Source organism: Leucoraja erinacea, chromosome 1 (assembly GCF_028641065.1).
Source record: "Leucoraja erinacea ecotype New England chromosome 1, Leri_hhj_1, whole genome shotgun sequence".
In the NCBI taxonomy this organism is placed as follows: domain Eukaryota; kingdom Metazoa; phylum Chordata; class Chondrichthyes; order Rajiformes; family Rajidae; genus Leucoraja; species Leucoraja erinaceus.
In genome coordinates this window covers 38,317,815-38,334,645 of record NC_073377.1, presented here as the reverse complement: position 1 = coordinate 38,334,645, position 16,831 = coordinate 38,317,815, and the positions used below count along the sequence as shown (strand labels likewise).

At 44.1% G+C, this 16,831-nt stretch overlaps 1 protein-coding gene across 2 annotated transcripts in view; it reads left to right on the top strand.

The window, feature by feature from the left end:
- npr2 (natriuretic peptide receptor 2) overlaps positions 1–16,831 on the top strand; it is a 162,058-nt gene that overhangs the window by 14,447 nt on the left and 130,780 nt on the right. For both annotated transcript variants that reach the window (XM_055633193.1, XM_055633183.1), the window contains one exon: positions 14,024–14,159. In XM_055633193.1, the coding sequence (XP_055489168.1) occupies positions 14,024–14,159 (136 nt within the window). The remainder of the gene's footprint in view (positions 1–14,023; positions 14,160–16,831) is intronic.

Sequence of the window (16,831 nt, the reverse complement as noted above, 5' to 3'; positions counted from 1 at the left end):
AGGCTGCAGGCTCCGCTCTACGATCTTTAGCAGGCAGGGCCCGAGAACGGGGGGAGTGGTCGGGGGGGGGGGGGTGATGTCATTTTCAAGAAGACATTTTCGGCAGCGATGGACGGGAGCCGAGACGGACTCAATACAGGGCCCGACTTGCTAGTTATTCCCTCGCAGCGCATGCCACAGTCTTCAGCGATGACCTTCGGTGTTCAATCGACTGGGCGTCTTTTGAACAACGAGGGGAGGAGGCAGGCAGATCCATTGTCACATCATCAGTGAAAAAAACAGACGTATTAATTCAAATTTTGATGGGATTTGTGAACATTTTTTATTAATAACTCAAGAAATAAAGGACAACATTTTCAGGTAAGCCGATTTTTGACTCTAGGGGGTAAATCTCTACCGGAATATGTAAAAATGTTCCCGTTAATGTTCTCCGGCTCTGCAGGCGATCTCCACTTTCAGGTCAGGCGATGCTCGAGCCTACAGTTCATCCAGGGCTAACCTTAAGAGGGGCATCAAGAAGGCTAAGCACTGCCATAAGCTCAGGATTGAGGAGCACTTCAACAACAACTCCGACGCATGTGGCAAGGCATCCAGGCCATCACGGACTATAGACCCACCAACACCACCCCCACATCCGGCGACGCCTCCTTCCTTGAGGAGCTTAATCACTTCTATGGCCTCTTCGACAGGGACAATCTAGAGATGGCCACCATGGTTGTGCTCCCTGCTGATCACCAACCCCTCACACTCACCCCCTACGACGTGTACGTGGCACTGAGCAGGATCAATGCACGTAAAGCTGCTGGCCCTGATGGCATCCCCGGGCGCGTCCTCGGGGCCTGTGCTGCGCAGCTGACAGACGTCTGGACTGACATCTTCAACCTGTCACTTGCCCAAGCAGTTGTCCCCACGTGCCTTAAAACCACCTCCATCGTGCCGGTGCCAAAACACTCCACTGCGGCAAGCCTCAATGACTTCCACCCAGTTGCACTTACCCCCATCATCACCAAGTGCTTCGAGAGGCTGGTCCTGGCACACCTCAAAGGCTGCCTACCCCCCACATTGGATCCCTATCAGTTTGCCTACCGCAAGAATAGGAGTACGGAGGATGCCATCTCAACGGCACTTCACTCCGCCCTCTCCCACCTCGACAACAGAGACACTTACGTAAGAATGCTGTTCATCGATTACAGCTCAGCATTCAACACCATTATACCCTCTAAACTGATCACCAAACTCGGTAACCTGGGCATCGACCCCTCCCTCTGCAACTGGATACTGGATTTTCTAACCAACAGACCCCAGTCTGTGAGGTTAGACAAGCACACCTCTTCAACCCTCACCCTGAACACCGGCGTTCCACAGGGCTGTGTGCTGAGCCCCCTCCTCTACTCCCTCTTCACCTACGACTGCACACCTGTACATGGTACTAACACCATCATCAAGTATGCAGATGATACAATGGTGACTGGCCTCATCAGCAACAACGATGAGTCGGCCTATAGGGAGGAGGTCCAGCTCCTAGCAGCATGGTGCGCTGACAACAACCTGGCCCTTAACTCCAAGAAGACCAAGGGTTGTCTGCAAAGGGCGCTCAGCATCGCCAAGGACTGCTCTCACCCCAACCATGGACTGTTTACCCTCCTACCATCCGGGAGGCGCTACAGGTCTCTCCGTTGCCGGACCAGCAGGTCCAGGAACAGCTACTTCCCTGCGGATGTCACACTACTCAACAATGTACCTCGGTGACTGCCAATCACCCCACCCCCCCCCACCCTGGACACTCCTCCCACAGGAAAGACACTATGTCTGTATACATGTAAATAGATTTATTTATTGAAATCATATTCTATGTCGCTCTTCCAGGGAGATGCTAGTTGCATTTCGTTGTCTCTGTACTGTACACTGACAATGACAATTAAAGTTGAATCTGAATCTGTTAGCATGTTGTTTCTTCGAGTAGATGTGATCACACACAAACAAATAGATACACCCACACTCCCACCCATGATCAAAGTTTTATAGTTATAAAGATAGGATGTGCCAAATACAGGTACATGGGACTAGTTTTTATGGAACAATTTGGTAGGCATGGATGAGTTGGGTCAAAGGGCCCGTTCCCATGCTGTATGACTATGTGAATTGAATATCCTTTCAACAACATTGGCAGTACTAAAAACATTCTGTATGCAGTTTGCTGACGTCTGCATCTCTCTTCCTTCAGTCTAACCCTGTTCTTTTGAGTGTTAGTACACAAAACGACACTGCTGTTTAACCCGGAATTGTACCAGTACATCAAGAACACCACCTATCAGCAGTGTTCATTTATGTTTCTGTTTAACTTCTCTCACAAGTCATAACTTCAACTTGATTATTTTCCAAGCTCAATTTTAAATATGTCACTGTACTTTTGCCTTCTGTACATTTTAACCACTTAGAAACCTGCATACTTTCTCAAATTCCCTCAAAGATATCACCTTGGTATCTGCTTAATCCTCCGTGTCCAAAATAATCAACACAGTTTCTGCTCATAAAGTCCCTATGATCTCTTGCTCCTATCTGCATTGAAAATTGACTGCAGCCATAACTCTCAGCCATACATTTTTAATCATCTGATTCCACTTACCGCTTTCCTGTCATTACCTCCACTGCACCAACAGAGCAGTACAGGTTTTGCCATGGTGCACATTTCTGAAAATTAACATATTTCCTGCATCTTTTTTCCCTCAAATGACTCGAATGTTTATCTATTTGATAATGCCCTTGTCTGCCACCTTGCAAGGCAAATAGTAGGAGAAAAGGACCAGACATGACAAGAGGAATTGAGACGTTTGTCAGCAAAAAGGAGGAGGCATGGGGCTGGTAGAGACAGTTGTGATTGTGTATACTTGGAGGAATGTAGGGGACTATGGAGCTTATATAAGAAGAAAATCAGAAGGGCAAAAAGAGGGCATGAAATAGCACTGGCAGATATGATTAAGGAGAATCCATAGGGATTTTATGTATATTAATAGAAAAATTAAGGCAGACACCTCCCAGGAGGCCGCAGAGAAGCCGGGTGGTGAAGCCTGCCTGGGTCAGTGGAGCCTCATGGCAGCAGTGGAGCCTCATGGCGGCGGTGGAGCCTCATGGTGGCGGTGGAGCCTCGCAGCGGTGGAGGAGCCTTGCGGCCATCGGAGTCTCACGGTCAACAGTGCCTCGGCGGAAGGGATGGAGTTTCGCGGGCCAGTGGAGTCTTGGTGGCAGCGGTGAAGCCTTGGCGGCAGAGCCTTGGCAGTGGAGCCTTGTGGGTTGATGGAGCCTCGCGGATTGGAGGAGACTCGGCAGTGGTGGTGGAGCCTCATGGCAGTGGTGGAGCCTCGTGGGCTGGTGGAGACTCGGCGGCGATAGTGGAGCCTTGGCGGCAGTGGTAGAGCCTTCGCGGCAGTGGTGGAGCCTTGGCGGCAGCGGTGCAGCCTCGCCGTTCAGTAGAGCCTCGTGGGTCGACTCACAGTTGGCAGTACAGTGGTCGTTAAGGGAACATGGGAACCGCCGTGAGGGGGGAGCGGGAAGAATAAAGGGGGACCTGGCGTGAGATGAATTGTAACTTTTTTTGTGCCTTGTCACATGTGGCATTAAAGTATTCCAATTCCAATTCCAAAAAGGGTAACTAGAGAAAGAATAGGGCCTCTCAGAAACCAAAGCAGTCATCTATGTGTGGGGTGATCGAAGATAGACTGGGTCTTCACTGAATAGTTCTCCTCTGTTTTTACAATGAAAAAATACATATAGACAAGGGAACTTGGGAAAGTTAATGGAAATGTCTTGAGGAGAGTCCATCTGGTCTGTCTAATGGGCTGGGCTACATCTACAACTCTCTGGAATAGCTGCTTCAAGTCAGAGCTCTTCCCAAACTAATTTATGATGCAACCCAACAGTATGCTTTCTATGGTGCATCTGTAGAGGTTTGTACGAGTCCTGCTCCCTCCAAAGTGCTCTGACATGTTCAAATGCATTATGCATGCAAAATGTTGTAGTGATGCATTAACACTAACAAAACCAATGCTGCATATGTTAACACTCTGAATCATCTTTGTATTAAATGCTTTACAGCTCAACTAATTTACGCACATGGTGCTTAACTTCTTTGGGGTTATCTTGAAAGAATTTTGGGATAACTCATTTTATCTGTATACGAGCCCCACTACATTGTCACAACACAACTCATGGGTGAGGAATAACTAAACTGACAGAAGCTGCTGTGACCTTTGTTAAGGAAAGCTAAGAATCTTCTAAATGTCAGCAGCAAAGCCAGACGTACAACTAACCTGATTATTGCCACGCCGTGGCTAATATTTATTTCTCAAGCAACCTCATTAAATAACAGGCCATTTGGTCATTATCACAGTTTTATTTGTGAGAGCATATCAGACCCAAACGCATTGCCAGCTATCTGTGGCGTGCCAAAGGCATGTGTCAGTGCTTCTACCATTAATAATTCATTTCAATGCATATATGAACTAGGAACAGAGGCAGACCAGTCAGCTGCATCAGCCTTCTTCACCATTTAACATGATCAAGGTAAATCAGATTGTATCCTTCATTCCATATTAACTGTCCACTCCAGGTAACATCACCCGCTCAATTATCAAGTGTTGATCTACCTTTGCCTTAAAATTATTCAACTGCTTCCACTGCCCTTTGGGGTAAATGAATTCCAATGAATTATGGTCTATTGGGTTAAAAATGCCTTGTCTGTTTTAAATGGTGATTCTATATATTATACAGTGCTCTCTCATTCCAGAGCAATGTGTAAGAGTTGATCATTACCCCCTTTAATTTAATCCTTCACTAACCGCCTTTTTATTCTGCCACACACCAATTGCTCCCTTTCAGTTTCTACCATTTATAATACATCCAGTTTCTACTATACCAGGGATAATTTCCTTCAACTTCAATTAAGCCAATTAACCTACACATCTGCAAATCTTTGTGATGTGGGAGACACCAGAAGGGTGGCATGGTGGCGCAGGAGTAGAGTTGCTGCCTCACAGCGCCAGAGACCCTGGTTCAATCCTGACTATGGTTGTTTATCTGTACGGAGTTTGTTCGTTCTCCCCGTGAGCTGTGTGCATTTTCTATGCAATCACCGGTTCTTCCCACACTGCAAAGACATATAGATTTGTAGGCTAATTGGCTTGGTATAATTGTAAGTGTTAGTATGCAGGGATTGCTGGTCGGCGTGGACTTGATGGGCTGAAGGGCCTGTTTCTGTGCTGTATTTTTAAACTAAACACACATGATCACAGAAAAACACATAATTTCCACACAAATAGCACAGAGATCAGAATTGAACTTGGATCACTGGGGTTGTGAGGCACCAGCTCTATGAGCAGTGACACTGTACCACCCTGAATTATATTTCCTGAGTTTAAAAGACTGAAAGAGGACGTGAAAGAAACATTATATTTGACTGGGACTTTACAAGGCAAGGAGGGTGTTTTCATTTGGGGGAGTATCTAATACTTGGATTCTTTGTTTAAAAATGAAGGGCTGTCCATTTAAGACAGATAATGGAACATTTATTTTTCTCGGATTGGTCTAAAGACTTGAGACTCATTTTCGCAAAGTGTGGTGGAAGCAGCATATTTTTCCAGCAGAGATAGATAGATCAGGGGGTGAAAGATCACTCTGATGTTGAGGTTACAATCAGATCAACCTTAATCTTATTGAATGGCAGAGCAAGCTGAGGGACAGAGTTGACTACTCTAGTTCTTAATCCATATGTTCACACAATAGTGACTACCCTTCAAAAGTATTTATTTCTGTGGAGTCCTTGCAGAGCAAAATCTACATTGCACAGCTCCACATCATTCAGAAGATAAGAACATACATAAAATGCTGTAGCTCTATCAATGATAAGGATGATTGCAGATGAGAAGAACCAATAACACTTGAGTTGATAACTCCCTGCCTTTGCAGCCAATACATTAATCAAAGTTTTGGAATGCTAAAGAATTTATAATATTTTTTGATAATGTTTCTGATGTGTTTGGGATTTTGTCCGTGCTAATCAAGTGCAAATTCAACAACAAAATATCGTGATTGCTGGAAATCTGACATCAACCAATGCTTTGGGAATACTCAGTCAGCATTTGTGGAGAGGGAAACAGAATTATTTGTTTCATATTGGCAATCTTTCATCACACCACCTAAGCTCTCATTACTGAGTTGTGAATTTGGATTCTTCCAAAATTGCCTAGTTTACAACTGACCGGAAAATTAAAATTATGCTTCGATACAAGGCAATCATTTTACATATACCAACCTCGATTATTTGTGAGCAACACGTACTTCTGAGTAATTACCAGTTCCATCTTGGTTTTTGAATTGTAAGTTTCTTTAACACTGGTCTAATGTGTCCAAGAATAATTTTTATGTGAAAAATAAAGGATATTACCTTTCCTCAAAACAGACATTTTAGTTGCTGAAATGCTGGTCTTTTTAAAGATCTGCAGAAATAGTCATTTCAGCCCACATTTCCATGCTGGCCTCTTTGCCCATCTACACAAATTCCATTTGCCCGCATTAGGACCAAATCCTTCTGTCTTTATTATTTTACCACTATTTTGCCCATAGCCTCAGAATGCTGACTATTTTCCCATTGGAGGTTTAAAACTGATTTATACTCGATTAAACACGTTTTCAGCCAAATATACTGTATAAATATTGTAGTCTGGCCAGAATTCAGTGTTGATGTTTATGAAAACTGTATGGATGAGAATAAACTCTGTAATTTACAGCTTTGCTGACTAGCCCATAATTTACGCAAAGAAGACAAGCTGCTATTATAAAACATTGGATTTCCATACAATACAATCAATACAATCAGTTTTATTCGTCTCTTGCACATAAGGTGCAAGTGAAATGAATTTGCCAGCAGCGGTACAATAAAAAAAGAACACACCAAAACTCAATAAAAATTTAACACAAACATTATCTAAATGGTGGCCGATTGGGAAAGGGGGAGATGCAGCAGAGACCTGGGTGTCATGGTACACCAGTCATTGAAGGTAGGCATGCAGGTGCAGCAGGCAGTAAAGAAAGCGAATGGTATGTTAGCTTTCATTGCAAAAGGATTTGAGTATAGGAGCAGGGAAGTTCTACTGCAGTTGTACAGGGTCTTGGTGAGACCACACCTGGAGTATTGCGTACAGTTTTGGTCTCCAAATCTGAGGAAGGACATTATTGCCATAGAGGGAGTGCAGAGACGGTTCACCAGACTGATTCCTGGGATGTCAGGACTGTCTTATGAAGAAAGACTGGATAGACTTGGTTTATACTCTCTAGAATTTAGAAGATTGAGAGGGGATCTTATAGAAACTTACAAAATTCTTAAGGGGTTGGACAGGCTAGATGCAGGAAGATTGTTCCCGATGTTAGGGAAGTCCAGGACAAGGGGCCACAGCTTAAGGATAAGAGGGAAATCCTTTAAAACCGAGATGAGAAGAACTTTTTTCACGCAGAGAGTGGTGAATCTCTGGAACTCTCTGCCACAGAGGGTAGTTGAGGCCAGTTCATTGGCTATATTTAAGAGGGAGTTAGATGTGGCCCTTGTGGCTAAGGGGATCAGGGGGTATGGAGAGAAGGCAGGTACGGGATACTGAGTTGGATGATCAGCCATGATCATATATTGAATGGCGGTGCAGGCTCGAAGGGCCGAATGGCCTACTCCTGCACCTAATTTCTATGTTTCTATGTTTCTATCCACCGTTCAGCACTGTGGTGGAAGGCACAAAGTTTTGTCAGTCCTCCTCCATTTTCCCCCGTGGTCGGGACCTCAACCCTCCGCAGCCGCTGCTGCGGGCGCCCAGATGTACAGACAAGGTAAGTCCAAGTAAGTCCCGAATCGGTGCCTCCCCACTGGAGACCGCAGTGCTTCAAGTTGGTGTAGGCCGCATGCCGGCGGTGGAAGATCTAAAGTCCCCACCGTGCTGCAGCGAGAAGCACCGCAGACCGCAGGGCCAGCGGTCAGAGGTCCTCTCCAGGGGTCCCCAGCGAGGGACTCCGCTCAGGATGGTAAGTCCCCGCCACGCCCGCGGCAGTAGTTGGCCGGCGGTCGGAGCTTCTTCTCCTCCCGGGTCCCCAACGAGGGATCCCAGGTCCAGGACGCCGCCAGCTGGAGCTCTGCAGACCGCGGCTTCAGACTGCCACGGGCCAGCGAACAGAGCGCTCCCCTCCGTCGACCCTCAGCGAGAGCTCGCCCGCTCCTCTACAAGAGTTCACGCTGCGCCCGCAGCTGAAGCCCCGGGCTCATCTCCGGGAAAGGCCGCACCAATCCTCGATGTTAAGCCACTGGGAAAAGTCGTCTCTGCATGGAGGAGGCAACCAAAACGGTTTCATCCTTACCCCCCCCCACACACCACCTCCCACACAAGACACACAAAGACACATTAAAAACATACATTTAAACACACTAAAAAAACAAAAAAAGTAGTAAAAACTAACACGCTGCTGGCAGGGCTGCCGATTTGCAGCGCCCCCACTGACCCTGTTTGCAATTAGCAGTGGAATTTTTAAGTGTAGTCGACCTAGAATGACGGGGACTGTGGGATGAACTGAAGAAATGCTAAAGTGATCCAGCTTCTGACCAACTCCTGAATTTGCAGCATGAATGTGAATGATCTTGTTAGATTTGTCAGTGGGGATATCAGGATGTTGATGAGCATTTGATAAGGTCCCACATAGGAGATTAGTGGGCAAAATTATGGCACATAGTATTGGGTGCAGAGTGCTGACATGGATAGAGAAGTGGTTGGCAGACAGGAAACAAAGAGTAGGGATTAACGGGTCCCTCGTTTGTACACTCTGGCGTTTAGAAGGATGAGAGGAGATCTCTATGAAACTTATAAGATTGTTAAGGGTTTGGACACGCTAGAGGCAGGAAACATGTTCCCGATGGTACACAAAATGCTGAAGAAACTCAGCAGGTGCAGCAGCATCTATGGCGTGAAGGAAATAGGCAACGTTTCGGGCCGAAACCCTTCTTCAGACCCAAAACGTTGCCTATTTCCTTCGCTCCATAGATGCTGCTGCACCTGCTGAGTTTCTCCAGCATTTTGTGTACCTTTGATTTTCCAGCATCTGCAGTTCCTTCTTGAACAACATGTTACCGATGTTGGGGGAGTCCAGAACCGGGGGCCACAGTTTAAGAATAAGGAGTAAGCCATTTAGTAAGTAAGTAAGTAAGTAAGTTTTATTTATATAGCACGTTTTAAGTCAACTCGCATTGACACCAAAGTGTTTTACATAAAATAAATAATAAGTTTCCATACAAACCATAGAAAAAGGTTAAGAAAAAAAAAAATGGACACAACACATTATAGAGTTCAACACAAACGTCCCCCCACAGCAGAATCAAAAATTTCCACTGTGGGGAAAGGCACCAGAAAGTTAGGTCCTCTTCCTCTGTGAAACACCCAAGGTCGGGGCCCATTTGTGGCCTTGCAGCCAGTCCGATAATTTTCAGGGCCCTCTTGCCGTGAAGATGGAACTTCGGCGTCGGGTGAAACATTCCTCAGCGGCTTGGAAAGTCTGGAGCGGCAGCCTCCTCCCTGGAGACTGGGGCACTCATAGTCCTCAGGCCGCGCCGGTTGGGGCCGGACGCCCGCAGCCACAGCTCCGCGATGTTGGGAGTTGCCAGCCACAGCGCTCAGGAGCTTACCGCACGGCGACACGGTAAGGTATCACCCACTCCATGTTGGTATCCCAGTGCTGTGCCGCCGCTGAATCATTTAGATAGATGAGGAAACACTTTTTCTCACAGAGAGTGGTGAGTCTGTGGAATTATCTGCATCAGAGGCCAGTGGAGGCGGGTTCTCTGGATGCTTTCAAGAGAGAGCTAGATAGGGCTCTTAAAAATAGCGGTCAGGGGATATGGGGAGAAGGCAGGGACAGGGTACTGATTGGGGATGATCAGCCATGATCACATTGAATGGCGGTGCTGGCTCGAAGGACCGAATGGCCTACTCCTGCACCTATAGTTTATTGTCTATTGTCTATTGCCTATTGATGTTAACATCAGGGGAAACTGTAAATATATAACTGTACAATGCTTGGCAAAGTTTTAGTTTAGTGTTTTGTCACATGTACCAAGGCACAGTGAAACGTTTTTGAAGAAAATATCCCTAAATCTGGAGGCGTGCGTTTTCACACTTCTGTACCCCTTGCCAGAGGGGAGAGGGGAGAAGGGGGAATGACCGGGTGAAACCTCATAGTTTGTGACTTGCTTTATCAGACCTTCTCTTTATGCTTGTTTATGTTCTGCTGCAAGCAGGCATAGGTTGCTTCATTACCCTGTGGATGGATTAGCAATGTTACAAAATTTTGAGATTTTAAAAATCAAGTCTGCAATTTATCCCATCAGATAAAGCATAAAAAGAAGTTTAATTTGACACCTAATTCACTTTCATATCTTCAGTATTAAAAAAGGTTGTGGGCATATTCATACTCTGAAATTAGCATCTCGTTCCCTATTGCTTTTCCATTGACTTAACTCAAAAGCTGTGATCGAGGACAGTCAAAAGCCCATAACTTTCTTAAAAATTAAGAGAACTGAATGAAAATTTCAGTTATTATAGATTGAAGCATTCTGAAACAAATATGTAACAATCTTACTTGGATAACCTGAAATTAAAGCATATAATTAGTTAGTTACAAAATTCAAAATTACTAGATCTAAACATCTATCCATTAAGAAATGGTTAACATTTTTAAATAGCCTAAGTGTCCAAATAACATTCACACAAGAATTCACAATATAACATGATTTTTAAATCTCATTGTCATGAATTTATAGGCCAAATGGAAGGAATTTAGTGTTTAATTCCCCTAAATTAATGACCATTAATGGTCATCTTGTGAGTGGGTTTTTGTGGAACGCGATCGATTGGAAAGTTGAGGTTGGGGTGAATTTAAACTACATATCGGCAGGAAAAACACTGCCGGTTCGTATATTTACATAATCACATTTTCGCTGATGAAATTTTGATTAACGTAATCCTAAGAAGCAAGTTTATATGCAAAATAGACGACTTACCTTATGTTTTGTCCCGTACGAGAGATTCGTTCCATTGCCTGCGTTGACGGCGTTAGAAGTCGCTTTTTATTTTACTCCAGCGCTGAAATTGTCCCGCGTTTTATTTTAAATTCCGAGAACGGCAGTCAGAACGATTATTCAGCATTAGGTAGTAGCCCGAGAAAATATATCTCAGACAGGGAGGAGAAAACGGCATTTTAATCCCCCCCCCCCTCAAATGCGCAAAAGTTGCGCACACAGCCAGTGACAGAACTGCAGCGCCGCTGAAAGTAGGTTTTGTAACATACCTAAATGGATTTGAATGTTAGGCGATTGTCTCCAAATGTTCCTGTTCCTGAGTTTATAAGGAAAGAAAGGTCACTGCAGGATTAGTTAGCACGCCTGTGCTTAGAATGCTATCCTCATGGGCCTGTCTCACTTTGGCGACTTTTTAGACCAGCACAGGAAACTCTGCACTCGCCACACGGTTGCCACATGTTCGCTGGTGGTGTCTGGTGAGTCTCCTTCATGGTCGCGAGTAGTCCCCACATTCTTGGAAGTCTTGGCCTCAGTATGGTCGCCGCAGGTTTTTCAACATGTTGAAAAAATGTCTGATCACCATGGAGATAATCGATAATCCTGTAGTCATAGGTCCAGTTGTAGTGGGGTCACCATGTAGTTATGGGTAGTCGAGGTGGCCGTAGGTAGTTTTAGTTAATCACCTTTGCTGACCGGTCATTTTCATTGGCTCATTGGGGAAAAAAACGCAAGCAGTAGTTTTCAGAACCAAGGATAACCGACCGGTAATGTTAAATGTCCGCCGAACTTCACAGCTATGTATCTCTGGCCTATTAAAAGTTGGCTGGCTTATTAAAAGTTGTCTCCACTCCCTCTCCCCCCTTCTCCCCCCACCCCTCCCCCCCCCCTCTTTTAAAGGACTTACCGTACACTGTGCTAGCCGTCATAATTACAGAGCCAACCTTTCTGTTCAGCGCGGTGTGTGTCTGTATCACCTTGGCTTTGCACCGTGTGAATTTCGTTTTTTTTTATAATTTTACTTATTAGAAGTTAAGTACATTACAATAGTACAAGCCAAATATATCTTATTGTACCACTTCATTTTTTAAGCTTTAAAAAGAAAGAGAAATAAAGAAAGTAAAGAAAGTGAGAGAAAGTCGTGATATTGAATTTCAGACAGTGCTCTGTGAATTTCAGACAGTGCTCTGTGAATTTCAGACAGTGCTCTGCCCACTTGCCCTGGCCCCTGCCTTTGTGATGTGTGTGTGTGTGTGTGTGTTCCAATCTGACAGTCGCCGTTCCAGTTCCCGGTTTCTCGGGCGACAGTCGACAGCAGTCCGCTGAAAAATCGCCTGAGTGGGACAGGCCCATAAGAAACTGTTGTCGTGTGTGTCCTTGGGCAGCAATGGGTGTGGCTTCAGACCCTACAATCTACTGTTGTTTTTCTGATGTTTAGCTGTTCAGGTGGTTGAAGGTTCAAGTACTGCTCCAGAGACTAGAATGGAAACTGGAAACTTGACGTTTGGCACTTGTCCTTATCAGTCAGGCACTCAGTACATGAGTTGAGACAACAAGGTGCAACTGTACAAGTCTTGGTGAGACTACACTTGGAGTATTATGGGCATTCTGGTTACATTGCCATTAGAAGGATGTAATTAAGCTGGAAACGATGTGGAAAAGATTCACAAATATGTCACTAGAACTGGAGGATGAGTTATAAGGTGAGCCTTGATTGGATAGCACTCTCTTCCCTGGAGCATGGGGGGTTGAGAGGTGACCTGATGGAGATATCTAAAACCATGAAAGCTTAGATAAGCTCTCTGAAGAAGGGTCCCAACTGAAAACAACACCCATCCTTTTTTTCCAGAGATGCTGCCTGACCTGCTAAGCTACTAAGCTAAGCTAAGTTCCTGTCTTTCTAGGGCTTAGATAAGGTTTCGAGGGATATTAGCCAAACATAGGTGGATGTGACTAAATCAAATTGACATTATAGTTGGCTTGAAAAAAATCAGTCACATTGCCTGTTGGACACTTGCCTGGACAATAAAATACTCAATGGAAACCCAATGGCGTGGCCTCCACAGCCGACTGCGGCAGTGAATTTCACAGATTCACCACCACCTAACTAAAGGAATCCCTCCTCATCTGCTTTCTAAAGTTACGTCGTTTTATTCTAAGGATATTCCCTCTGGTCCTAGAGTCTCCCACCAGTGAAAACATCCTCTCTACATCCACGCTATCCAGGCTGTGGTCGGTTTGGGGAAGTTGGACCACAGGGCCTGTTTCCATGCTGTCTGTCTCTTTGAAATTGACCACCCTCTGTGAGAATAAATTACTGTTCACCTTGGCTTGAAATGACCACCCCATTATGTTGTAATTATATCCCCTTGTCGGAATATGTCTCAACAATAGAAACATCTCAAAGTCTACACTGTCGTGCCCCCTTGGGATCTTGCATGTTTCAATAAGATAATTCTGCAAAGAATACAGTTCCAACTCATTTAGTCATTTATGATATAACATGAATCGTAAAATATTGCTTCCCCCTCCCCCACCAAAAAAAAATAATAACGTCTATTTGTGCGGCACGGTGGCGCAGCAGTAGAGTTGCTGCCTTACAGCGTGACCCGGGTTCGATCCTGACCATGGATGCTCGATGTATGAAGTTTGTACTTTCTCTCTCTGACGTGTGGGGTTGCTCAGGGAGCTCTGGTTTCCTCCCACACTCCAAAGATGTAAAAGCTTTTAGCCTAATTGGCTTGGTAAAATTGTAAATTGTCCCATGTGTGTATGTAGGATAGTGTTGGTATTTGTGGATCGCTTGTCAGCATGGACACGACCTGTTTCCCCACACTATCTCTCAACTAAACTAAACTAACTTTTAATTCACTAATTTATATCTTATCTGAAGGTGTAGCTAAAACGACATTTTCCATTTTTATTTTTCAGGTCAATTTTATTGCTGGTTGTTTTTATGATGGAATTTTGCTCTATGCTAAGGCTCTGAATGAGACACTAGCAGGAGGGGGATCCAAAAAAGATGGACTGTTAATCACCAGGAAGATGCTGGGTCAGCAGTTCCAAGGTATGTTTTAAGATCTATTATTGATGCTTCTTTTTGAAAACCTTCAGTTTGCCTTTCATTGCTGCCCATCACACTTGCTGATCATCAAAATTCATTGATGTAAAACATAAAGATATATCTTTAAAATGTATTGAAGAATTCACATATTCAGTAAGAATATAACAACATTTTTGGCAACAATATAACCATGGACATAATGGTATTTTATTTATTCACTTTCTGACATCTTGGTATCCTTGGCAAGGGCAGCATTTAATGCCCATATCAAAACGCCTTCTGAAGTGGTGGCGAGCTGTTATCTTGACCTGTTGTAGTTTTCCTGGTGAAGATACTCCTACTGTTTCTCAAGGTTTGGACAGCGACTATGAAGGTCCAGTAATAAATGTGAGGTTATCCATTTTGGTGGCAAAAACGGGAAAGCAGACTATTATCTAAATGGTGGCCGATTGGGAAAGGGGGAGATGCAGCGAGACCTGGGTGTCATGGTACACCAGTCATTGAAGGTAGGCATGCAGGTGCAGCAGGCAGTAAAGAAAGCGAATGGTATGTTAGCTTTCATTGCAAAAGGATTTGAGTATAGGAGCAGGGAGGTTCTACTGCAGTTGTACAGGGTCTTGGTGAGACCACACCTGGAGTATTGCGTACAGTTTTGGTCTCCAAATCTGAGGAAGGACATTATTGCCATAGAGGTAGTGCAGAGACGGTTCACCAGACTGATTCCTGGGATGTCAGGACTGTCTTATGAAGAAAGACTGGATAGACTTGGTTTATACTCTCTAGAATTTAGGAGATTGAGAGGGGATCTTATAGAAACTTACAAAATTCTTAAGGGGTTGGACAGGCTAGATGCAGGAAGATTGTCCCCGATGTTAGGGAAGTCCAGGACAAGGGGTCACAGCTTAAGGATAAGGGGGAAATCCTTTAAAACCGAGATGAGAAGAACTTTTTTCACACAGAGAGTGGTGAATCTCTGGAACTCTCTGCAACAGAGGGTAGTTGAGGCCAGTTCATTGGCTATATTTAAGAGGGAGTTAGATGTGGCCCTTGTGGCTAAGGGGATCAGGGGGTATGGAGAGAAAGCAGGTACGGGATACTGAGTTGGATGATCAGCCATGATCATATTGAATGGCGGTGCAGGCTCGAAGGGCCGAATGGCCTACTCCTGCACCTAATTTCTATGTTTCTGTGTTTCTATACTTCCATATTAGAATATTGAATAACTTGGAGGGAAACCTGCAAGGAAAGCTATTGTTTAAGAAGGAACTGCAGATGCTGGAAAATCGAAAGTAGACAAAAATGCTGGAGAAACTCAGTGGGTGAGGCAGCATCTTTGGAGCGAAGGAAATAGGCAACGTTTCGGGTTGAGACGTTTGCTGATACACTGCTTTCTAGTTCTTAACCAACCATCTACTGAGGATCTATATTTATCTCCAATTCAATGTTCTCTTATTTATGTAATTATCTTTAATATCAAGCCTGATTTAATGTCAAATGTCTGAAGAAGGGTCTAGATCCGAAACGTTGCATATTTCCTTCGCTCCATAGATGCTGCCCCACCCGCTGAGTTTCTCCAGCATTTTTGTCTACCTGCAAGGAAACCTATGTAAGTTGGAGGAGGAAATGGAGTAAAATGCATTTCGACTTTCAATTTAAATTTACTGCAATAAAATTGTAACCACCATTAGCACCACAAAAAAATTAAAACAAAATGCAGTTTATTTCATTGCCTATTGGCAAATCTGCAGTGTCACCTTTCTAAGGTCACTATATCTTTCCTGACTTTCAGTGCCCAGAATTGAAGCAATGTGCCAGGTGGAAACTATCCAAGACAGTGCAGCTGAAGCATAACTTTGATGCCTATGTATTCCAGTCTCCTTGAGATTAATGGCAACATTCCATTTGGATGTATTATTCATCAGTGTGTAGCAATCTTTAATGATTCATACAAATGGACAATAAAATCCATTTATTCTTGTTATTTTAATTTTCTTCCCACTTACAGAATTTTACTATTTCTTCGATCCAAAGTGGGCTATTTTATACTTCCTTATGTTGTTATTTTTCACAATTATGCTAACTTTGGAGAACAGTTATGTAGATGGGAGTTGGAAGTTACAAAATCACATGGTTAGGGGACATTGATGTGAATTGAAACAAATATCAGGAAATAAATAAAACTGCTGATTCGTTGCAGTATCTTTCACAGAACTTGCTTACTGGGTGTAAGTTGACACTGCACAATGGTATAACAAAGTCAAAGTCAAAGTAGCCTTTATTGTCATTCAGACCTTGCGGTCTGAACGAAATTTCGTTGCCTTGCAGACATACATATAGTAAAAAAAATGACAAAAACACACAATAAACACAAATTTTGACAGCCGGCGGATCGATGACAAAAATTGACAGCCGGCGGCTGTCACTCTACTCAACAACGTACCTCAGTGACTGCCAATCACCACCCCCCCCGGACACTTATTATTATTTATTCAAATCATTTGCTATGTCGCTCTTCCAGGGAGATGCTAAATGCATTTCGTTGTCTCTGTACTGTACACTGACAATGACAATTAAAATTGAATCTGAATCTGAATCTGAAATTAACATCCACCACAGTGAGTTGAATACTCCTCACTGTGATGGAAGGCAAAAGTCTTAAGTCTTTGTCTCTTCCC